This window comes from Diplotaxodon limnothrissa, linkage group LG17 (genome assembly GCF_057381915.1).
Source record: "Diplotaxodon limnothrissa isolate DT_005_m linkage group LG17, D_limnothrissa_male_GT1.1, whole genome shotgun sequence".
Lineage (NCBI taxonomy): Eukaryota > Metazoa > Chordata > Actinopteri > Cichliformes > Cichlidae > Diplotaxodon > Diplotaxodon limnothrissa.
Window position 1 is genome coordinate 20730520 of NC_140612.1, and position 25156 is coordinate 20755675.

Genomic DNA, 25156 nt, shown 5'->3' on the forward strand with positions numbered 1-25156 from the left:
AATTTACCTCAGAGTCAGCATACTAATTACTGCCTTCCACACATTGTTATCAGTGTGGTCAGAAAATCTTCTCGGTTTGTTGAACCAATATAAAACTCAGTACTGAGTATTGATCCGTGTCCAGTCACTAAGACGGCGTACAACTGCTCCAGGCCTCTGGTAGAGGACCCGAGCTTGAAGGATAAACCGCCCGCAGGGGCGTGCTGGGTGTTTTTGTTTTATATATATATATATATATATATATATATATATATATATATATATTAGGGGTGCAACGATATTCGTATCGATATTGAACCGTTCGATACAGTGCTTTCGGTTCGGTACGCATATGTATCGAACAATACAACATTTGTAATTTATTTTATCAACTTTCCTTCTGACGATGCTGTCTGTGTTGAGCGCTCAGTGAATCTGCGTTCGACTACTCCGCCTAGGCTGCACTGTCGAGCGCAGATCCACTGAGCGCTCAACACAGACAGCATCGTCAGAAGGAAGAGCGCAGGGCACCTCCCCCACCCTCATTCAGATGTGGTGTTTGGAATTATTTTGGTTTTCATGTGGCGTATGACCCTGAAGGTAAGCGAGTCATGGACTAAAGTAAAACAGTATGTTGGATGTGCCACACAATGCTCAATTACATGGGTGGGAACTAGTGTGTTAGCGCAGTTAGCTCGTTAACGTGTTGGCCGTCTAGCCCCATGCACGGGGCGATCGGCGGTAGCTCGTTAACGGAGATTTGCCGTGTTGTGGCGTCAACGAGATTAACCTGAAAGCACTAGTGGGAACACAACGAATATGACTGCACATTTACGCCGACATCATCCTAGTGCAAAGACAAAAACAACAAGCATGCTACTAACTTTAGCCGAGTCATTTAGACAGCTGTTAGCACATGATTCTCCTTATGCTGCTGAGAATATAGCCCAGAAGAAGCGGATAGTATAGCTTTTATTTTGGAAAGAGACATTTCTCTGTAATAAACTCTCTTTTCCAAAGATGAGTGATTCCTCAATCAGATACAGGGCTTGCAATATCGCTAGCCCGACGTCCCGGAGCTAGCGATTTTTCCAGTCGGGCTATTGTAGGAAGAAAAATATATGTCAATGCTTTTGCATTCTTTCGGAAATGTAGCTGGGTAATTATGTCAATGGCATCGTTGAGCCACTGTCAATATGTGACATATTGAAATCGCGTTTGAATTTGCGCTTGTTTTTTTGCTTTCACTTTGCAATCGTGCGAACTGTGTATAGAGAGCGACAGCACTGATCTGTGAGTGATGATAATTTGTGCACCAATTCCTCTGACATTGTCTTATTAATCGTTAGCTTACTATGCAAACATGACAAGTGAAATCTCCCGCAGCAAGCTTAAACATGTGAGAGGTTGATCGCGCAGAGAATCGCTGAGCTTATGTGAGTGAGTGTGTAAAAGCATTTCAGTTCTGCTGAGCCAAATAAGACAGGTCAGGGTGAAGAAGTGACAGCCAAAGAAAAGCTTACCACAAAACGGAGAAGTTATGACAAATCAGACTATAAGGCAAAAAGAAAGTGCAGCTTTATGGTTTCATGGACAAAAGAATTTCTGTGGCTGCAATATGATGAGCTAAATAACCAGGGCTGCACATAAGTGGTCCGCAGGTGCGCATTCGCTGTCAAAATAAAAAACACGCACAAGGGTTAGGGTTAAATTTAAAAACTGTACTTTTGAGTTAAAATATATATTTATAATTTTAATAAATGACAAATTAAGAAGGCATGAACATTTTTTTTGTATCGAAAAAATATCGAACCGTGACACCAAAGTATCGAACCGAACCGAACCGTGAATTTTGTGTATCGTTGCACCCCTAATATATATATATATATATATATATATATATATATACGTGTGTGTGTGTGTGTGTGTGTGTGTGTGTGTACAGAAATGTGCTGATTCCAACTTGCTTGGTTCTGCTTCATTGATATCCCGCAGGAACGTCAGATAATGACGCGAGTGAAAATGAAGAGGAGGTAGGAGAATAAACATTTCTATCAAATGATCGAAATGAATATTTGGTTTGTTCTTTAATGTGACAAGATATTTTAATTTCATTCTCACAGAAGAAGTCATGCCATCGACAATTTGAGACACTGCTCAGCAGACTTCATCTTCAAGACAAACTCCAACTCAAGTTTTCAGTAGAAGATTTTTTTCAAATACGCCCACCTATAAAACTGCACCACATCACATCTGAGAAAGATCTAGCTCAGATGTTTCTCTACAGACTGATGATGTTAGACTACAGGGCCAGATGTATTCTTGTAAGAACAGACAGTCTTGAGATGGCCTATTTAAATCCCACGGTGTCTGAAATCACTGAGACGGATGACGGTGATTTAGAGGCTTTATTGAGAACAAGCGTAGACACACATGAGAAAGAACAGACTCCTCTGCATCCAATGGATGTTCAGATGGCAGTATATCACTGCTCAGACAGCTTCCTTAAACAGATCATAATTGCAAAGCTCGCTCAGTGTCAGTATGCCTTACCTTTGCTTGTTCCTGACCCAGTATCAAAGGAGATTGTGTGTCCTTTGTGGACATTCAGACAAATAACAAAAAGCTGGAAGGTAACTCAAATCGAACCTGACTCACAAATTGTCACCATGAAGAACATCCCAGTCTACAAAGCTCAGACACCCTTGGTGTCATTTTTCCGCCTGGGTTCTTTGTCAGTGTCTAAATCTCAGCTGATGAACACTTTGCTCAACGATCGTCACAGCACCTTCTTCCACAGAAACTGCTTAGGAAGCATCAAGTCTCGCCATCTGATGGATGGTGTGGCAGAGATTGCCTGGTACTGTCCTGCTGGAAAACCCAATGATGCCTTCAATGACTGCATTGCCTTTTGTAATCTTCATGGTGATGCGCTGTCACTTCAAGAACAGTGTGAAATATTGATTGAAAAATCCTCCATCAATATTTTTCTTGTTGAAACTCTGCAGAAAAACAAAGAAAGTAGTTCTTTCATAGCAACTCTTTTTAAGTCCAAGAAGTCGCTCATTTGTGTCACTGTTGATGACTGCTATGATGTTAAGACAAAAAATGGAAAATACATTATCGGGCTCAAAGATAAAAACCAAGCGGATGTATCTGAACAGCTGAAAAAGATAATTAGAGAAGTTTTATCTTCTCCAGATGGTTCCAACTTGAAGCCCTTTTTCCATCTTGAAACCATGGCTGAGCTCTCTGGAACCAGAGTGGATGAAAGTGACCCAGCCTGTCAAAGAGGGAAATCTGCTGCTTTGCAAATAATGAATCTGCTCACAAAAGACAACATGGATGTCTCGAAGATCAAAGATGAATTTCTTGCTGTTCAAGGGCAGCTCTGGTGTGACTGGTGCAAAATACACAAACAGCTGTTTCATCTTAGAGGAGAAATTGAAAAGGAGAGAAGTCAAAAGCAACAAGAACTGATGAGAATCCGTCAGAAACAATGTGCTGCTTCCTGCAGTAAACTGATGGAGCTGTTCATTGGAAGCCTCTCATCATTGCCACCAATAGACAAAGAATATTTCCTAAAATGGACTCAGATCTTAATAGATGCGCTCTCCACAAATTATCTTTCTTTGATTCTCAGAAGTTACAATACAACATGGTCTGAGGTCTTGGTTTTGAAAAGCAAACATGACAAATCAGATTTGCTATTGAGAAAACAGGCTGAGCTCGAAGGCATCTCCAAAAAACTGCAGTCTGCATCTTTTGGCTTGGAGCACATCTTCAGGGAAATGGGACAGCTCTATGAAGCCCATAGAGAAATACAGCAGGAGAGAAACAACACTGACTGGTCTAAATATCCCGAGCTGGCTGCACAGTTGATGATATCAGGATATCCAATGGAGCTGATGGATGGAGATGCAGGTCACGTGCCTTTAACGTGGATCTCCAGTCTTTTAGAGGAAGTCATCAAGAAACTGGGTGACCAGAGAGTTTTTGTGTTGTCAGTTTTAGGCCTACAAAGCAGTGGAAAATCAACAATGCTGAACACCATGTTTGGTTTGCAGTTTGCAGTAAGTGCTGGCAGGTGCACCAAAGGTGCCTTTATGCAACTGCTCAAAGTATCAGAGGAGATGCAGAAAGACTTTCAGACCGACTATGTTCTAGTGGTGGACACTGAAGGACTCTGTGCTCTTGAGTTGGAAGGTAATGCCACTCCTCACCATGACAATGAACTGGCAACATTTGTTGTTGGTCTGGGAAACTTGACATTGATCAACATCTTTGGAGAGAATCCATCTGAGATGCAGGACATTCTGCAGATTGTTGTTCAGGCTTTCATGAGGATGAAGAAAGTTCATCTTTCTCCCAGTTGTGTGTTTGTTCACCAGAATGTTACAGATGTGGCAGCAGCAGAGAAAAACATGGATGGAAAGAGACGCCTGCAGGAAAAACTGGACCAGATGACCAAGCTAGCAGCTGAAGAGGAGGTTTGCGATGCAGAGTGCTTCAGTGATGTCATTGAATTTGATGTGCAAAAAGATGTGAAATACTGTGCCCAGCTATGGGAGGGCAGTCCACCCATGGCTCCTCCAAATCCAGGTTACAGTGAGAGCATCCAAGAACTAAAGGACGTCATCCTGTCTAAAGCTTCAAAGTCTGCTGGAATCACACTCTCTCAGTTCAAGACCAAAGTTGAGGACCTGTGGAATGCCCTTCTGAATGAAAGCTTTGTTTTCAGTTTTAAAAACACACTTGAAATCGCAGTATACAGAAAACTTGAGGTTCAGTATGGGAACTGGACCTGGGCCCTTAGAAGCAAGATGTTGACCACTGAAGAACAGCTTCATAACAGAATTGAAAATGGTGATCTTGACAAGGTTGAGAAGAAGTATCTTTTGGAGGAAACAAGCAAAACATTTAAAGAAATTAGGAAAGCGATAAAAACATACTTTGAGAGTGACAAGGATAAAGAAATGTTGACTCAGTGGAGAGGACGATTTGAAATCAAAATCAGTGAGTTTTATGATGAGCAGGTGAGCAGATTAAAAACAAAACTTGATGGAGTTATCCTCCAGAAGAAAGCATGTAAACAGTTGGATGATGATAAGACAGGCTTTGAGAACAAGCTGCTACAGAAGAGCAAAGAGCTCGCTCAGCAACTGAAGGATAAAGTCAGAGATGAAGAAGAGCTTAACAAACAGTTCAACTCTGTTTGGAGCGGCTGGATTACTGAATTAACAGCAGATACTAAAACAGTTGTAGACGTCAACTTGGAAGAAGATTATTGTACTATTCTTCAAGAACTCGGTTTTGAACTGGCTTTTGTAGATGAATCAAAAAGACGTGGGAGATACAAGAAAATATCTGAGATTGGTGATTATTCAGACTACCTGAAGACAAGTGGACCAAAATTTCTGGGGACTGTGGTAGATCTTTACAAAAAATATGCTTTCAGCAGTTCTTTCTCATTTAAAGAACAACAACAAATCAGATCGCTCATTGAAAAAGCTGAAAACGAGTCCCTTGGTGCACTGAAAAGTAAACCTGTAGTAACAAGAGGCTACACACCAACTTACTTGCATGAACTTGCCAAACATGTGAAAGATGAAGTCGAGAAATTTGTGTCAGAAAGGAAATTTGCTTTGAAGAAGGATTTTACAGTTGATCTCTTGCTGTATGTGTTCGACAGAGCAGAGACTTGGCTTCTCGAGTCCCATAAAAAATTCAAAATGAGGAATGATCCACTCACATATTTAGAAAGCAAGGAAGCACAGTTTTCCACAGTTTTTAGAAGCTTTTGCAAAGGAAACTCATCTGCTGTTGTCCTTGGAGAACTGATCTGTGAAAAGCTGAAAGCTTCCACTGTTGAGGCTCTCTACAACAGGACTGCCATTGATCTGGCTGACCAGATGAAGTGCAATTTCCCAGCATTCAGTGGCAACACTCTGGACTTGGAAAAACATATACTGAAGTCCCTCGCTGAGAAAGAAGTCTTTGATGATTTCATCACCTACATCAAGAACCCAAGGAAACATACAAAAGCTTTTATCGCAGCAGCAGTAGAGAAATACATCTTCAAAGATCACAAGGATGAAGCCATGAATTTACTTGAGAAAAACGTTCTTGACATCAACTCACTTGTTAGTCAAGCTTTATTTACTGCAACACATAAAGTCCAAACTCAGGGAGGAGAGGCAGACAGGTGGCTGAAGGAGTTTTCCAGTGCGCTAAATGATAAGCTTACTCTGGATCCCATTTGTTCTCAAAACTTCAGTGACATAAATGATTTTAACTTTCTGAAGGGAGAGATAGAGAAAGGATTTGCTGCCATCATTGTGCAGATGAGCACCATGTCACTGGAAAACTTGAAGGAATCCAGACTGAAGCCGGATGAAATCCTCACAGATCAGCTGTGTAAGCGTTGCTGGGTAAAGTGTCCATTCTGTTCCGCTGTTTGTATCAACACTATTGAAGATCACAGTCCCGATGACCACAGCGTCCCTTTCCATCGACCTAATGGGATCCAAGGATGGCACTACAAAGGCACAGAGGAGTTGTGCATCACTTTCTGCACAACAAACGTTTCGAGCGAAGGCAGGTTTTACCCTCATCATGATTCAGAGGAAAGCATTCCTTATAAACAATACAGAACTGCTGGCTCAAAGTATGCCACATGGAGAATCACTCCCGATGGGTCGAGACTATCGTACTGGAAATGGTTTGTGTGCCGATTTCAAAACACACTGGAAGAGCACTATAATCTAAAATTCCAGGGCAGAGGAGAGATTCCTGATGACTGGAAAAAAATCTCTAAAGAGGAAGCCATTAAAAGCCTTGATGAAATGTACTGCTAACTCAAACAAACTGAAGCCCTGGGCTAAATTATCTTTTCTTTTCACCTCAAAAACCCACCTAATATCTGAATTAACCACTGAAAAATTTTGTTTTAGGATTAATCAAGATTCTTACAACTAACCGGTGACAGTTGGTCAGGGGGTTTGCAGCATAAACAAACGTTTGGCAGCCACATAAAGAAAATCACCTGCATTTAATAACTGTACACAGACCTTGTGTGTGTGTGTGTGTGTGTGTGTGTGTGTGTGTGTGTGTGTGTGTGTGTGTGTGTGTGTGTGTGTGTGTGTGTGTGTGTCAAATCAAGTCATTTAGTTTGATTAATATGTACAGATTTATCAGATATGTTGTCACAAATTATGTAACATTTAAAGGATGTAAAACTTTTTACACAAATAGTTTGAAACTACTGCCACTGAAAACCATATCAGATCCACAACATTGTTTTATTTAAATTTTTTAGTTTTAGATTCTATGTTTATGCTAAAGAACATTGTCCCATATAAGATTTAGGATGGTGTTGTCTAGCTTATGCTAGAATCATATAAAACAGTTACTATATCCTCACTGTATGTAGTTAGTTAGACTTTTGTTTTATGCTGACAGTTTTCATATACATATAATTTTTTTTATTTGAAATTGTTTTAGACTTTTTAAATGTGATATGAATAAATGACATGTACATTATCTAAAAATGCTTAAAAAATAAACACTCTAAATTTTCTAAAAGTCTTTTTTTGTTTGTTTTTGTTCTGACGTACAGTCTGAACTTTGTGAATTTATATGCACAGAAGTGAGTATTTCAAAACTCCTATCAAGCCAAGTTTAATTAAAAGAGTAGTACTTAATAAAGTATGTTTATGCAAAAAATACATTTTCCAACTGATAACAATGAAAATACGTTTTAAAATTTGTGAAAGTGTTTATGTGTTACACATAGGAAGTAGCATAACTAACTTGCATAATCAGCTAATATTATGCCTAAAATACCCTAAAATTCATATTTTGCCTCTGATAAAAAGTTAAGTGTAAAGTTACACAGCCCAACAGGGTTAGATCCACTTCAAAGGAAGGAGCTAACAGAGGCTAACAGCAGCACCCCATACCAGTTGGTGGCGATAATCCACCATTTCCCTGTTTGCCAGCCACCAATAAAACGCACAAGAAGAAGAAAGACGCCGACGGCGCTGCGGCTCCTCCCGTCAGTCAGCGCTGACTTGCGGTTAGATTGGTCCGTTACCTCCGCCTCTGCTTCTCCTCCCCGGAGGCATGGTATCGCGGCAAAATTAAGCCTCGTTGACGCAGTTAGACAGCAGCAGAGACTCGTGAACAGGTGAGACTTAAAAAGCTTTATTTGTGCAAATCTATTTTTTCCTGCAGCTGACTGTTGCACTTTCTGCTACCTTTGCATTAACACCGGCTTCCATAGCTAATCGGTGTCTTTACCGCCAAGCCTTAGAAACTCCTGAAGACCTGTCACGAGGTCCATGGAGAAGTTATCCTCATGCGTACAGGCTCATCTAATCATCCGAAGAAAAATATGCCCGCATCTGAAGTACATGTACGGATTTTAATACGCCTCTTTCAAGACGCCATCTTTGTTTTGGTTCTGAAGCAGTGGCGTAGTTTTGTGAAAATAATAAAAATAGTCTCTGTGAATATACTTTATCCCGTATTGTTAGAAGAGTATTTGAGGATTAAAAACGCTGCTACGTGTTTGGATATGTCTTTTTGAGTTGTTCAAACATGGCATAGAATTTCAAAATAAACGGTTAGATGAGGGACTGAGGATGCTGTGAGTCTGTGGAAGCCTGTTAGGATGGAGGGCCAAACTCAGGAATAAATAAATAACGAAAATAAAGAACCGAAATATGATTGAAGAAACACATTACTTATTATTATTATTATTATTATTATTATTATTGTTACTTTTTCAGACTTATGGTCTAATTTTGCATGAATATCTTTGGTGATGGTTGGGACATCTTTAAAAGGTTACAGGTTAGAGTATAAAACTCATAACAAGTTTCTGTGCAGGTAAAGTTAATTTTGGTGTTATTTAATCAGGTACAAACACATTGCATGTTTTGTATGTACTCAGTAGAGCCATGCCATCCAATGTGGAGATCAAAGCCAAAGTGAGCGACCTGACACAGTTTGCCCAGAAGGCGGCTGAGCTCAGCCAATCGGAGGGGACGATCATCAGGCAGCATGACACTTTCTTCAGCTGCAGCCAAGGACGGCTGAAGCTGCGAGACTTCATGGTACAGAGAACAACCGATGAGGTTTAGAGAAGTTTAAAATACAAAAAATTACATTTTTGGTTTTTTTTGCTCCTTAGAATGGGTCAGGTCAGCTGATCTTCTACGAGCGTCCGGACACCGATGGACCCAAACTGTCTCGTTACTCCATCACCCCCACCAGTGACCCACAGAGCCTCCAGGTAAAGCACCAACATATGTAACTGTTAATGAAATTAGGTAGCGTAGGCCATGCCCCCAAACCAGAGAAATAACTTAAATCAAGATTTCTCTGTGAATGTGGATTTTGTTTTGTTTTTTTAATTTACACTCGGACCGGCGGCTGCCTGGGGTCTCTCCTCCTCCTTCCTCCCCTTTCTCTCATCCACCTGCTGGCCTCCACCACCATCTGAGGAAGCTCCGCCATAGCCACCACCAAACAACTGAGTTATTTTTACACACCGACCAGCATCTGGCCAATCCACCACCTTTCATTGTTTATACCGTTACAAAGAAGAAAAAAAGTCACCGGGCCACCGAGCAAATGCCCAGTATGCCGGATTGCCAGTCCAGCTATGGTCGTGCCATCAGTTAACCCTTCACGCGTGCCTAGGGTTGCCGACCCCTGCAGTAGACCAATAAAATTGATAAGTAGTGTATATATATGGTATATATTTTTACCGGTTGTTAAGAGACATAATGTTGTTTGTGCACTGTTCTGTAAAAAAACCATAAGCAACGTAATTTGTGTGTTACTGATACGTACGTATACTTAAGGCGCTGTTCGAGGAAAAAAAGCATTTGCAGTATGTATTTTTGTATGTTACCATCACGTTTATGTTACCTTACGGATGAAATTAAACGTTAAAAATCCTCACGTGTAATATTTCTGTGTAAATATCTCATATTACGAGTGAAACGCATACGGCTTAAAATCCAGTGCGGCCTGAACAAGTGCAAAATTGATTTTCTTTCTAAAATTACAGCATGCGGCTTTTAATCAGGTGCGCTCTGTAGTCCGGGATTTACGGTAATAATTGTTTTTGATAGTACAGCCAAAGTGTAGAATGAGAGGGTGTAGAGCTGTAGAGGGAGGTTAAAGTTGGGGCTACAGATGAAGCTAGGCATACAGCAAAGAAAGAGATGGCAAAGGCTCATACTGAGACTGAGGAAGAAGTAAAGGACTTTTATTATTGGCTAGGCAGACAAATCAAGGTGATAAGGATGTGCAGCAGGCTAGAGTGATTAAGGATAGAGATGACAACCGCTAAAAAAAGAGTTGCTTAGATGAAAGGAGTACTTTGAGCAGCTAACATGGATGAAGTTTGTGTTTGGAGTTTTACAGTGAGTTTGGGGACGGGGACAATAACAAGCTGTTGAAAGACAGCTAGAGCTACTGAGGTAGTTAAGAAGGCTATTTAGAGCAGTGGTGGGAACTCCAGGCAGATGTCTTGCAGGTTTTAGATTTCACCCTGGGTCAACACACCTGAATCAAACAATTAGTTCAGTACCAGGCCTCTTCAAGACATGTTGGGGAGGTAATTTAGCCCCTTAAATCAGCTGGCCAGAGTGTGTGTAGCAACCCCTGGTGGGCTTTGAAGGTACCGCATATGAGAAGCTTTATAATCAGTATGTTTAAAAACAAAAAAGTTTAATTTTCAGATCTTTAATTTATTTTTGACACTGAGCTGAAAATTCAGCATCTTGTGTATTTGGATCTTTAAGTATATCTCAGTGGCAGTAATCTTAATAACAGTAAATATGTTTGTGCAGGTTGTCCTTTCAGAAGCCCTCGGGGTCAAAGGTGAAGTAAAGAAGGAGCGGCGGCTGTTTCTGATTGGTCAGACCAGAGTTCACCTGGACACGGTAGAAGGACTGGGTCACTACATGGAGCTGGAGGTCAGCAAACCTGTCACCTTTACCTTGAGCTATTGATCAGTGAATAATCAGAAAACCGGCTGAATATCTGCTAATATCAGAAACTTAAACTGTGTGAAATGTTGTGCAAAAAGCTTAAAAAGCTTCGATTTCACCAACAAAATGTGCTTAAAGATGACACGCTGTGACTTTAAATGCGGTTCCTGTTGGTTAATGTCAACACGTCAGCTACCCTCTCACATAATGAAGATGAAAAGAAATAAAGACCTGATGGTAGTGTAAAGTGTGCACACTTTATATGTATTAAAGTCAAAAACTAAATTCTGCTAAAACTTAGAACTCTGTCGCTTTTTTCATGGACTTGGGTTGAATTTAGAGCTGGGCGATATAAGATTTTTTCATTTCAGGCGATAACGATATCTATCACGATATAAGCCAAATAACTATATTTGTAAGATTTAAATGTGCCGTTGCTCACAAGTAAAATGTGAAATAATCAGCAGCTTGTTTTTATTTAAATATTTATTTCCCATAATAAGTTCAACAGGGTAGATGTACTTAAGGAACATGAGACTTTTTCAGATAAATAAAGGCAAATATTGCAAACTACACAAAAGGCAGCCGCTAAAGCGTTTAAGTTTCAAAATAGAACAAACGAAACAGGCTACTAAATTGTCAATTCCACTTAGAAACAAAATATTAATTCTAAAAATAAATCTTAGTTTGTTTTACAGAAGAACAGACAAAACTAACTTTTGTCAATATCAAATAAACTGAGAACTAAAAGGAAATTCTCAATCTCTCCTTGTTGTATAGCTGAGCTTTTCAAACAGTTTTAACAGTTACTTTAGTCTGACAAAAGCCGAATGACGAATTAGCGCTTCCAGTCAGAGATTGAGCATGCACCGGTTTATTGTATTTCCAGACTTGCTTTCGGCACAATTTACAGTGCACGCTACTCTGTTTTTTGTCAGACTTGAAATAGCCGAAATACCTTCACACTACGGAACTTCTATGGCTCTTCCGTTCGACAATCTCTCCGGCATTGGAACCATCATTGGTTTTCTCTTCGGTAACCTTCAGTCACGCTCTCGGTTGATTTTTCTCTAGTCGGCACACTCATTTCCTCCATTACCCGGGCGGCACGGCGGCTGGCTGCTTCCCAAACAAATACACATGTGCGGCTTGGCACTTGTGCTGTACGTAACAAGTCACGTGACGTGACGCTGCGGCTGTGATTGGTTCGGCTCTGCGCTACTTAACCCTTTACAGCCGATCGGAGCGGGCACGCTCTGTTTTGCGTAACTATTTTTAAATCCCAGTAGCACTGCAACCACGTAAGCTAGCGCCAAAATTTTTTTTGCATATGAAACCGGAGGAGTTGTACTTACATCTTATGCCATCAACTTGTCCTCGGTCACGGTTTCCTTCCACATAAAGCTTTGCAAAAACTGCATAAAAAGCGCTTGCAGGAACAAAAACATAATATTCCAGAAACACGCTTTACCGATCCGATCAGCTGGTCATAACACTTCCTACGTTGGAATAGACGTCAGCGCGAACTTTTGCATTTCCGCCATTACCTGCCCGAAACCGGAAGTGACGTCATTTTCGCGGAAATGTAGTCTTTTTTACTATCAGGGCCTCAGGGCCTATACTCGTCTTTTTAAAACTTATCTTTGACTTTATGACTTTCTGTGTCGTTTCTGGGATGCTTAGGACTCATATTGCACTGCTGGAAATAGTTTATTTTGATGCATATGCTGCTTTTTTGCAAATTTGCAGTATAATATTTATTTTCGTTTTTCCTGCAGTGTATAAAAATTGGTGTATTTCAAAAATAAAACTATGAAGACACTCAAAATAAATTTCATGTGGTGGGAAACTATTTTGTGCAACTTTTTTGTATTTACAGTTTTGAGGGATAAACCTCTTAAATTTCTCTAACTACAAATATATGTTAAAAAAGCAAAAACGATTTTCAATTTTTTTGTAGTTTATTGCACTTTTTTGCAATTTATGTAATTACTATGCACTTAATGAATACATATTATTAAAATCTGGGCTATAATGGTTGTATTGATGTATAGCAACTTGAAATGCTCCCAAAAATGGCTCCACAGCATGTAAAAATATGATATAAGCTCTGGCAGACTTGGTTCTATGGTAGGTCTTAAAGGGTTAATTTGGATTGGCTGTTCTTTTTTTCTTTTTTTCTTTTTAAGAGGACAAGCGAGATGAGGTCTATCGCAATAGTTTAACTTTTCTATCGAGAAAAAGTTATTTCGCAGTACATATCGTTTATCGTTCTATCGCCCAGCTCTAGTTGAATTTATACAAAAATCTGAACACTGATGCAAACAGTTCGTTTGATAAGTTTAAGCTGGTGAGATTTGGTTAGGCAGGAGAACTGAGGAGCACTGGCTGGATCAGACCATTTCCAGTGGTGTCTGAACATATTTTAAACCCATCTTTGCTTCAGGGGGACAGAGTTCATGATCGTCAGCATTTCTGACATCGTGTTAGATTTATTTATTTTTTTTTTTAATAGCTGTCAGATCTCAATCTGAAGGGCTCTGAGAGGACAGGAAGTCCTCAGTGAGTTGGTGGTGAGTTCTGTGCTGAAATGGATCCAGAGCTCTGTAAGTGAAAACCTGCCCACTGAATAATCTGTTGTGTGTTTGTTCAGGTGGTGATGCGACCAGAGCAGACTGTGGCAGAGGGACAGCAGGTGGGGTTTAAACGGTTTATCTACCAACAGATGCAGCCCACAGTCTCACACTGTCTTTGGAAAAGACACATTTTTGTCTCCCTTTATTTAAATATTTATTTAATTTTAGGTTGCTGAGGATCTGATGGAGAAGCTTGGAGTTTCTAAGGAGAGTCTGGTGACCGGAGCTTACATGGACCTGCTGCTGAAGGAACACAAAGAGATATAAAACAAACACACACCTGAGTTTCAGCTGCAGTGGTGTGATTGTGGTAGACTGTGATCTGTTAGTTTCCGTGAAATGATTCATTAAAATTCATAATGTTTTTGTATGAAATCCTTTTTTAAACTATGATTTATGTTTTTGTTTTCTAAATAAATGGGCTCCTGTTCAAACAGAGCTGGTTAATGTATGAATGGGTGTGAACTAGTGAATTGTACAAAGTGCTCAGAGTAAAAAAAACAACAACAAAAAAACGCTATATACAAACTAGTCTGTTTACCATTTTACATTTAGCTTAAAGCTTTAGTTACTCATAGTTCTGTATATTGAGATTATTATGGAAAGTAAATGCTAAAAAAAAATCTGTATATAATAATCAAATTTGGCTTTTGTGTTGGAGAAAAATATACAAGAGTGGTCAGAAATTTACATCCAGTCATGGGTGTGAATGTCAGGAGAATTTGGTTTTTTTTAATGATTTCTTTGAACTTTTTCTATGGGGGAATGATTGTAGAGCATACATCTTTAATGACTTTAAAAACAAGATTTTCTTCAATCCACAAAGGCTCAAATACAGGGAGTGCAGAATTATTAGGCAAATGAGTATTTTGTCCACATCATCCTCTTCATGCATGTTGTCTTACTCCAAGCTGTATAGGCTCGAAAGCCTACTACCAATTAAGCATATTAGGTGATGTGCATCTCTGTAATGAGAAGGGGTGTGGTCTAATGACATCAACACCCTATATCAGGTGTGCATAATTATTAGGCAACTTCCTTTCCTTTGGCAAAATGGGTCAAAAGAAGGACTTGACAGGCTCAGAAAAGTCAAAAATAGTGAGATATCTTGCAGAGGGATGCAGCAGTCTCAAAATTGCAAAGCTTCTGAAGCGTGATCATCGAACAATCAAGCGTTTCATTCAACATAGTCAACAGGGTCACAAGAAGCGTGTGGAAAAACCAAGGCGCAAAATAACTGCCCATGAACTGAGAAAAGTCAAGCTTGCAGCTGCCAAGATGCCACTTGCCACCAGTTTGGCCATATTTCAGAGCTGCAACATCACTGGAGTGCCCAAAAGCACAAGGTGTGCAATACTCAGAGACATGGCCAAGGTAAGAAAGGCTGAAAGACGACCACCACTGAACAAGACACACAAGCTGAAACGTCAAGACTGGGCCAAGAAATATCTCAAGACTGGTTTTTCTAAGGTTTTATGGACTGATGAAATGAGAGTGAGTCTTGATGGGCCAGATGGATGGGCCCGTGGCTGGATTGGTAATGGGCAGAGAGCTCCAGTCCGACTCAGACGCCAGCAAGGTGGAGGTGGAGTACTGGTTTGGGCTGGTATCGTCAAAGATGAGCTTGTGGGGCCTTTTCGGGTTGAGGATGGAGTCAAGCTCAACTCCCAGTCCTACTGTCAGTTTCTGGAAGACACCTTCTTCAAGCAGTGGTACAGGAAGAAGTCTGCATCCTTCAAGAAAAACATGATTTTCATGCAGGACAATGCTCCGTCACACGCGTCCAAGTACTCCACAGCGTGGCTGGCAAGAAAGGGTATAAAAGAAGAAAAACTAATGACATGGCCTCCTTGTTCACCTGATCTGAACCCCATTGAGAACCTGTGGTCCATCATCAAATGTGAGATTTACAAGGAGGGAAAACAGTACACCTCTCTGAACAGTGTCTGGGAGGCTGTGGTTGCTGCTGCACGCAATGTTGATGGTGAACAGATCAAAACACTGACAGAATCCATGGATGGCAGGCTTTTGAGTGTCCTTGCAAAGAAAGGTGGCTATATTGGTCGCTGATTTGTTTTTGTTTTGTTTTTGAATGTCAGAAATGTATATTTGTGAATGTGGAGATGTTATATTGGTTTCACTGATAAAAATAAATGATTGAAATGGGTATATATTAGTTTTTTGTTAAGTTGCCTAATAATTATGCACAGTAATAGTCACCTGCACACACAGATATCCCCCTAAAATAGCTAAAACTATATACAAACTAAAAACTACTTCCAAAAACATTCAGCTTTGATATTAATGAGTTTTTTGGGTTCATTGAGAACATGGTTGTTGTTCAATAATAAAAATTATTCCTCAAAAATACAACTTGCCTAATAATTCTGCACTCCCTGTATATACAAATGCTCTCATTAATATTTAGTTAAATGTCCCTTGACTAGACACTTCGGGTAACATCAACAAGCTTCTGGAATAATTCAGACTATATATTTGACCACCCAGGCAGAACTGGTAGTTAATTTACATTGGCTAGTTTCCTCGCATTCTCCTGGCTTTTAAGTATAGTTGACTATAGTCTTTGTTATTGTAAGGTCTTTACTTTATAATAAAAATGCACCGTGAGGCAGTTGTGATTTGATGCTAGATAAATAAAATTAAGTTGAATTCAGCATATTTTCAACAAGGTTTTGGGAAGCCCATTCTAGAAGCTTAATGTTAGCCAGCTTTATCCAATTCAGAACCAGTTTTGATATGTATTTGTCCTGTTAGAACACCCGACTGTGTCCAAGTTTCAAGCATCTAGTTCTTAATTTTAATTTAATTTAATTTAGTCCTCCATTATTCCACACACTTTGTGCAATGTACCAGCCCATAGCATGATGCTACCACCACAGTTGGTACAGTGTTCTATACTGTGCAAGTTTCAGTGAGTCTCAACGGTGTTGATTGTAGAGCAGAGACTTCTTTCTTGGTACGCACCATCTCAGTCCATGGTGGTGTAAAACTGGCTTCATTATGGACCGTGCTGCTGGTGTTCCAGCACTTTCCAGTTTATAACAGGCTTGATCCTTGGTGTTTCCTGGGTCGTTCCTGAACATCCTAACCAGTTTCCTCTTATCTGAGGGTGAGAGTTTGGGTCTTCTTCTAGACCTTGGTAAAGTTACACATTTTAATAATTTGTACTTGCATTCAGCTGTTTGAACGGATGATCTTAGAATCTGCTGCTGTTCAGAAATGGCTCCAAGAGATCTTCCAACTTAAGTAAATCTAGAATTCTTGTTTTTAGATGATGAGTTCCTTGAACTTTTTAATTGATCTGAGTATTGATCAGTCCACCGAGTGCTGTCAAACAAGTCCTTTTTATGCTGTAAAGAGAACCTACCATTTGCAGTTAATCCTGATCACTGATCAGAAGTTAATAGTCCTTGGACCCATCAAGTTAAAAGACATTGCAAAACCCTCAATATCACTTAGAAATTTTTTTTTGAGTGTATGTATATATTTGAACCTATGTGGATGAGAGATCATTCAAAATAAATTCAAACTTGTGCACTCAGGTCTTGTTTTTTATAGTCATTATTGATGCATGCTGCACAGTCATTCGACCATCGAAAAAGAACAGTTCCAAGTATTCACATTGATGCCAATGATGAAACCATGGCCAAACAGTATAAGGTGGATTTCACTGTGATACATGGTGTAGGTTTCTTCCTCAGTAGATGACACTGTTTTATGGCTGCTGCTCATTTTTATTTTATTTTAATCAAAACTGAGTTGAAAAAACCTTTTAAGTGCTCACTTTAAAGCTTTACCCTCAATTGCAGTACACCTGGAAACACCTCGTATAGCACATGTTAACAAGGTGCTTAATCTCCCGTCCATGTGCTGTTGCCATGGTAGCGAGCCGATCTGCCTCTTATTTAAATGTAAATCCCCAAAACACAGATATTCAGCTCTGTGGGAAACTATTTTTTTCCTCTTTCTTCCTTTAAATCCAGCTTGGCTGGAAAATCTCCTGAAAGGTGAGGAGGAAGAAGAATCAGGAATTTCAGGAGGTTTTTAATCTGCCACAGGCCTTATAACTCAGATCACATATCAACCTTTAACCTGCATGTATTTCCTTTAGTTAGACAACAGGAAATGAAGGTTTGTTTTCTGCTCTGTGCAGTTTTACCTTGGAGCCAAACATGCTGCAGTCCACCAGAGAGCGCTGTGGTTCTTTAACAGGCTCAGTGGCCTGCGGCCCTGCAGTTTAAGAGGTTTTCTTCAAGCCTGCAAACTTTTCTCAAAGCGATATTAAAGACGTTTTAGTGGGAAACTGGAGTTAGTTTTGTGGTACTGAAGAATGACCCACAAAGAGCATCAAGGACTAGCACAGATTAACGGACAATACAACTTTATTTAACCAGAAGTTGGCGTGAATTTCTGTATAATCACTTCCCTTTGCATTAGAAGGGCACTGTGACGCACCAATAGCAACTTTTTCTCTGTGTGATTGGAAGATAAAGAACAAGTTCTGCACACAGTTCTGCAGTATAACCACGGACAACAGGGGGGAAAGGGGAAGGTCAGGATGGAGAAGGTTGGTGTGACAGTGCGGCAGATGCTCAGGATGGGATGATACACTGAGGCAGCCCCTGAAGTTAGTGGCCCAAGAAACAAGAAGAAGCACCACAGTCAGTGTAAAACATGGACAATATGAACATGATGTCACCTGTTGATTTGTGAAGTCCTCTTCTGAAGCCTTGAGTGTTTTCAACGTCACCATCTTGATTGTTTGGTATTAGTCCTTTCCTTTCTTTGAATGGGCTCACAAACTCATCAGGAAGGTATTTAGAGAGGTTTTACCGCACATTTCTATAGGACCACAAGACCTTTTGCAGCCACAAGTGTGGCCCCCTGGTGGCCATTACAAAGAATACAAGTCTAAAACAAGAGCATAATTATTTCTTTTGGCTCTTAAATGTACAAACAGTATTTAAACTTATCTGTTCATGTTTTCTGATTTTGAAATACTTCAGATTTTCTTCTGCCAGTTACTGTGAACACACCGTTGTAGGTGTGCCTTGGATCCACCTGTTTGTACTCTCCTTCCTCAATATTTGAACCTTAACACTGGTCAAAACAACTGTTTATTGTTTGTTTATCACAGCTGATGTCTTCTGCCGCTCCCTGCCCTTAACTTTAGGTAGCACGTCTGTCTATAACACTGAAACCAACATGTCTCCATGTTAAATGATTGGAAAGTGCATATAAAGAGATTTATTCGGGTTTTTCACCCAAACATGGAACACTTCAAAACATTTTTGTCCGGGTCAATCGTTTACGCCCAGATTTAGCTTTCAGAGGTGGTCTGTGGTGACGTGTTAAACTCCTCAGGGTGGCGCTCTGCGAGTGGTGCATGCATATAGTATGGCTGAGTGACGGGTGAGAGGTTTACATGTGAAGAAGGGGAAAGAGTCATGTGATTGTGGGCCACGTGCACTCTGATTGGTCGAGTGTCTTGAAATTCAAGTTAAAAGTGTGTGATTTATTGTTTTTCCCACATCCATCTTTAAATGGGGCTCATCATCATCATCATCATTGGATGAGAGTGATGATGCTCAGATGCTGAATTCCCCCCCCCCAACCAGGTTTCATCGTTGCCATGGTGATGGGGCCGCTCCTCCACGCCCACACTGCTTACCCCCTCTCTCTCTCTGCTCTCTCTCATGCTCACAGCGAGCGAGCGAGGGAGAAAAGACAAGGAAAAAAGAAAGAGAGCGAGAGAGAGGTGTGTTTTCTAACCCACGCATTGGAGTGGGAGACAACGTGCACACTCACACGTGCACACACACACACACACACTTGCATCCACAGTGTGTCATGCTAGCAGTGTGTGGGCTGAGCCGACCAGCCTTCCACTCATCCTGCTTCTCTCCCTCTCTCTCCCTCTTCTTCTCCTCTCTCTTTTTGTCTCCAGATACTCCTCTTCTTCTTCTTCTTCTTCTTCCTCCTCTTCTTTTCTCCTCATCTTCCATCCTCTCCCATCCTCTCCTCCTCTGTGTTTCTCTCTCCATCTTTTCTTTTCAGTTTATCATCATGGAGAACGAGTCGGCAATCTTCTGGGTGAGTCTCTCTCTGCAGCGCTCTGTGTGTGTGTTTGTGTGTGTGTGTGTTAAAGGTTTGTTTGGATGATGTTTCAGCAATATGTTTGCAAGTGTGTGTGTGTAGGTGTGTGAATCAGTAATTTGTAACTTTAAAACTCACGATTCCTTTTATTCACACTTAACCATTTTTACCTCTTCTTATCATATGTTTCCTTCCCTCATCCCTCCTTCCCATCTCTTTCCTTTCCCTAACTGTCTTTCATCTCCTCCTTTCTATCTCTTGGTCCTTTTTTCTTTTTTCTTTCTTCATACTTTTTTCTCCCCCCCCCCCCCCCCCCCCCATTAGTTTCCTTTGCCAATCTGTCCCCTTCCTCTTTTCTTTATCCCCGTGTCTCTGTTTTCCATCTCACCTCTTCTGTACCTTACCTTGTCTGTTCCTTCCTTAATTTTTATTCTGCTTTCTTCCTTCTTTCCTCTTGATTCCTTTACTCTTCTCATGTCCTTCTCTATCTATCTTTTAATTCCTTTACGTCTGCATACCGCCTTCCCCTTCTCTTCTCTTCTCCTCTCCTCTGCTTTCCTTTCCTTTCCTCTCTTGTCCTGCCTTTTTATTTCCTGTTTCTATTTCCTCCAGCATCACTTTACTGTCCTTTGAGTATGTGTGTGTTATGTAAGCGCAGCTGTCAATGTGTAGGCTGTAGTCTCAGACCGACCACCTAAACACATGATCCCCTCCAGCCCATCCCACTAAAAAAAGAGAAAGAAAAAACCCCACTTAAAACAGGAACAGGAAGTAGATCTTCTTCTAAAGCACTGACTCTCTTTGACATCTTGTTGCTGTCACAGCTAGGTGGTTAAAAGCTGTTGTGAAAGAAATTTATATCACAAATTAATGCGAAAAGAAAGTGTAATTTAAAAAATTATAGAGGCTGATTTTTTTCTGGAAAGCTTTGGAAAAACTCCATTCTTAAATGCCAGATCGTGGTTTTGAATGAATGGTATAAATGGCGTTCTTCACTCATCAAACAAGACAAGACATCTGACATCTGATAATTAATCCGGTTTGCAGTTTGTGGAAGCTGGCTTGTGACTGAAGCTGGCCAGATTTTTAAAAATCATACCTTTCCTCTGATATTGATTACATTCTCACATCGTAGAGACAATGTTAGATTCAATTCAAAGACAGTTTCACTAAGACTAGCTACTAGCAGCTAACCACAGCTAACAAAAATAGCAGCAACAAAAAAGCAGCGCTTTCAGACAGAAAAATTCAGCATATCCTCAACAACTCACCACAGTATAGTTGTCATCAGTCAGAAGTGACTTGTATCAATGACTTGTATCAGTTCTGACTGATGACTCCAGAGTAAAGAGTGTAGAGACTTCTCACCCAGCATTAACAGCTGAGGTAAGCAGTGGACTGACAGCCTTCCACAAATAGGGAAAATCTGCAGGTTCCAGTACAAACAGTAGTAGAAACACACAGGTTGGCTTAAGCTATTTTGGAGATTGAAACATTTTTGTCATACAGCAGCCATCTTAGCTATTGTTATGCACTTGAACTGGGAGGGGTAATAAAGCAAAAATCCGCTGATCCACTGACATCTAGTGGTGAAACTTTTACACATTAGCAATTTTAGAAACCTGTTTATTTCTTCTGTAAAGTTAGACATTTGAATGTAGGAGTCTGTGGGGACTGGCTGTTGCAGCCAGCTTCAACTTTTTTAGTTAACCTAATTGTTAAAAAGGGTTGTTTTGTTGTCCATTAAGCTCATTTACATTTCTCAGAGGAGTGATTACACTATTAGAATTTATTTGTGTGGAAAATGGTGAAAATTGTAGTTAACAGATGTTTCCAAAGGTCCAGCTGTGTGGAAACCTCCGAAAGGCCCCGAACAGGCTGGCCTTGGCCACGCTAACCCCCATTTAGTCCATGAAGGCCCTGAGGCCAGAAACACTAATTGTCTTGTATCTTTGTTGGAAAACATGTTTGAATTGGCATTTGCATTTACAGTCTCTTTGAGTCTTTATTGTCCGTTTGTCATTCTGTGGTCTTTGCGGTTGTTTTTGAGCCTCTTTTTCTCAATATTACATCTTGTTACAGCCTTATATTTGATATTGATATTTTTAAATCTTTTAATGGTCATGCTATCTTTAAAAGTATCTCTGTGGTGATTTATGGGATAGAACAAGAGTGTCCACCCTTGGGCACTCTTGTGCTGTTGTTGATCCATGAGACAGCTGCAGAGAGATGTTCTAACATGCAAAGAGCTGAAATTAAAACAACCGTTAAAAACAATAAAAAGTGTCCACTGTACCCACTGTCTGAGCTTTTTGGTCTTTGGTGTCTTTTTCTCCTCTTCTCCTGTTCCTGGTGAACTCCTTTGTCTCTTCTTTCCTTGTTCTGGTCTACTAGTCACCCATTTAGAATTAGATTTGCATCCGGTGTGCAGTTCGCTTTTTGGAGGACTGCACAGGAGCTCATTTATGATGAATAAAAATGCCTCTCCATAGGCTCTCTGTAAGCAAATTTCTCTGTAAATAGTCAAAACAACAGTAGCATAAGCTAAACTAAGTAGTTTTTAGTACCTAAACCAAACCAGGTAGAGTTCAGGAACTAAATCAAACTAAGTTTTTACATAAAACAAATCAGCAAAGAGAAAAACACATGCCTGACATACATACAGTGTATTCTTCCACCACCTAAAGTGGGCACTGTGGGGCTGTAAAACGAGGCCTTTATCTCTTGGCTACAGATATTGCTGCAACCACTTCGTCAGGGCACCGATGCCAAGTGATGCCTTGAGTATAATGAGAAAACGCTGGATGCATATGTTGAAACAATATTATGTTATGTCTCGAGATCAGAAATCGTTGTTTGGTTTTTATCTTTTCCAATTTGCTGTGCTTTGTCTCATTCAGGAGAAGACACTGATGCTCATTCAGTCCATTGTATCAGATGCTGTAAGAATTCTTGTTCTTACTCTAATGTGAGAAGTACAGATTCTCCTCAGATTTTAGGTTCCCAGTGATGTGCGAAACTTGACAAGATAAAGTGTGTGTCAGAGGGAGAGAAATTCAGTGTGTATTATCAGCTCCTGCTATTGGTTACCATGGTAATGGCCAGGGGAGCTGCATTTCCAGGACACACACACACACACACACACACACACACATCTTGTTCACACCTTACAATAAAAAGCATCTTTGGTGATCTGACCACAAATGGATGGATGGCTTTAAATCCAGCTGTGAGCACACCTGAAGCATTCAGACGTGCTATCAGGATGTGGCTGTTTATATTCAGAGCGACACATGTGGCGAGAAGTGCAGCAAGAGCGCAGATACATAATGAATGCAAATGCAGTCAAAACCTCTCTCAACTGCTGGGAGAGGACTGAAATTATCATCAAATTAAAGTCATGAATTCAAGATTCAATTTAGGGATGTTTTCACTTTGGTTCGGCTAAAACAAACTGGTCTGTTTGCGCAGCTACTTCGACTCATTTAGGCGAGTGAGAAATCTCATCTCGTATAAGGACAATTGTTTGAAATTCAATTCTGGATTTTACAGCAAGGCAATGAAGAGAAGCCAATATGAGAGAAATATGATGTCTCTTAGTACTCTCACAGCAGCATTTTCGGATCACCTGGAGGCTTTTTCAGAGAGCTGTTAGGACTTCCTGATATTAAGGATAAAGGCCATTTTTCACTTTCATTCTGAGACAGGGTGTTCCTAATTTTGACAAATTAAGTAACTGAAAGAACGTGGTCCTCCAGATGTCTTTTGTGTGCGAGTTAAAGGATATGATGACTCCAAGATTCCTTACAGCATCACTGAAGGCCAAGATAATGCATCCACAGTGACTATTTGATTGTTAAGTGTGACGGTATTAACCTTTTCTAGGTCCATATCTTCTTTTATTTCCCAAAAGTAAACAAGGACAGAGTTAGCACTAAGAGTTTCAAGGGCCAAAACCTATAACAAGTCCAATAAAGTTTCCAGATATTATAGTCAAACATAGAGGCCAGTCATCCGTGAAGGAGATAATTTAGTAGGTTGAGGTGAATTGGAAGTTTGGAAGTAAGCTAGCTCAAACAAAAACATAGAGAAGTTGGTATAAACCTTCAACCTTTAAAATACTTTTGTATTTTGTTATTTGGCTGATTTACGGTAGCGTGAACCTGTACGCAATCTTAAGGAAGGTGCCTCTTTGCTTATGAGGTCAGTCAGTAGTAAACCAGAAAGGATATAGGCTCCAGGTCGGACACAAAGGATAAAATAAACAAACTAGTAAGCGCCGTGAAGCAACTGTTGTTGTGATTTGGTGCTATATAAATAAAATTTTATTGATTTGAATCTGGAGAGTTAGCTAGTTTGGCTGGTTTACATATAATTATCTCTCATCAGATGGCTAACATAGAAAATAATTTTCAGTGTAAGGGTTAAACTGCACACAGTGAAACTATATATTCTGAGGTTCAATCAGTGAGGTACAGCAGTGGCATCATAAGTTCCTACTGCCATCACATATCAGCACAAACACCATCCCCAGAGTGGTTTGGTGTGACATGCTGCTGTGTGGTTTGGTCTACTCACTGTGATAAAACCCTGATCCTCAGCCTCAGAAAGCTTAGAAGCCCTCATAGTGATTCTTTTATGAAGCATGTGTGGTAATGTACACCATGACTTTTTAAAAACAGGAGTAGTCCTAATAAAAAGCTGGAGAGGCAGAGTTTTTAGGGTTTGTGGTCTATACAAGTTCAATACAATATTTTTTAGTAGTAGTTGCAATTTTGATTTAAAAAAACTATAAGATTTCTAGTTTTTTGGTTCAGAATTTGCCTCTGAGAGATAATAACTTTATTGGCATAAATTAAAAAAGAGAGTTGACAAAGTTTCTTGACAGACATCACACAGTATGGCCAAAAATAAAACAATAGTGTGAATGGGAAATTAAAACAGTACAACTCTCCATAAAAGTATACAGCACATTTTTAAAATGATACACTAGCAATTACAAAACAATAAGATATGATAGAACAATAAATGTCAGAAAGAGCAACGAAAGAGAGAATGCATCATATAAAACACATAAATATGTGATTTTTAGAAGCAATTCTGAGAAGTCACACTGATTTCAAAGGTAGGTCATTCCAAAGTCCTGATGGCAAAAACATCATCTACTTTAGATTTAAGTCTCAGAACAGCCAGGAGGGCTGAGGATCTAAGGCTTTGAATTGGCTCATGTGGGGTCAACATATTTGCTATGCAGCTTGGAGCCAAACCACATCGGGCTTTAAAAATATCAGTAAAATCTTACAATCAATTCTAAAACCTACAGGGAGCCAGTGATGAGAAGCCAGGATCTGGGTGATGTGACGCCATCTGCTTAAACCAGTAAGAACCAGAGCTGTTGTATTTTGAACCAGTTGG

General features: G+C 40.1%; 2 protein-coding genes across 3 annotated transcripts; both read left to right on the forward strand.

Moving 5' to 3' along the window:
* The first annotated feature begins 2123 nt into the window (after positions 1-2123).
* LOC146614937 (interferon-induced very large GTPase 1-like) lies at positions 2124-6836 on the forward strand. Its single transcript, XM_085375723.1, has one exon. It carries the CDS (start codon positions 2253-2255, stop codon positions 6834-6836), a length of 4584 nt encoding a protein of 1527 aa, XP_085231849.1. The 5' UTR covers positions 2124-2252.
* Positions 6837-8058: 1222 nt separating this feature from the next.
* Positions 8059-14039, forward strand: LOC146614938 (uncharacterized). 2 transcript variants are annotated; one of them, XM_085375747.1, is made up of 6 exons: positions 8059-8167; positions 8936-9098; positions 9176-9277; positions 10848-10973; positions 13642-13683; positions 13793-14039. In XM_085375747.1, the coding sequence occupies exons 2-6, from the start codon at positions 8943-8945 to the stop codon at positions 13889-13891; spliced, it is 525 nt and encodes a 174-aa protein (XP_085231873.1). In that variant the 5' UTR covers positions 8059-8167; positions 8936-8942; the 3' UTR covers positions 13892-14039. The 2 variants fall into 2 exon arrangements, with proteins under 2 accessions (XP_085231873.1, XP_085231874.1); XM_085375748.1 differs by having other exon boundaries at positions 8939-9098.
* Positions 14040-25156: the final 11117 nt, after the last annotated feature.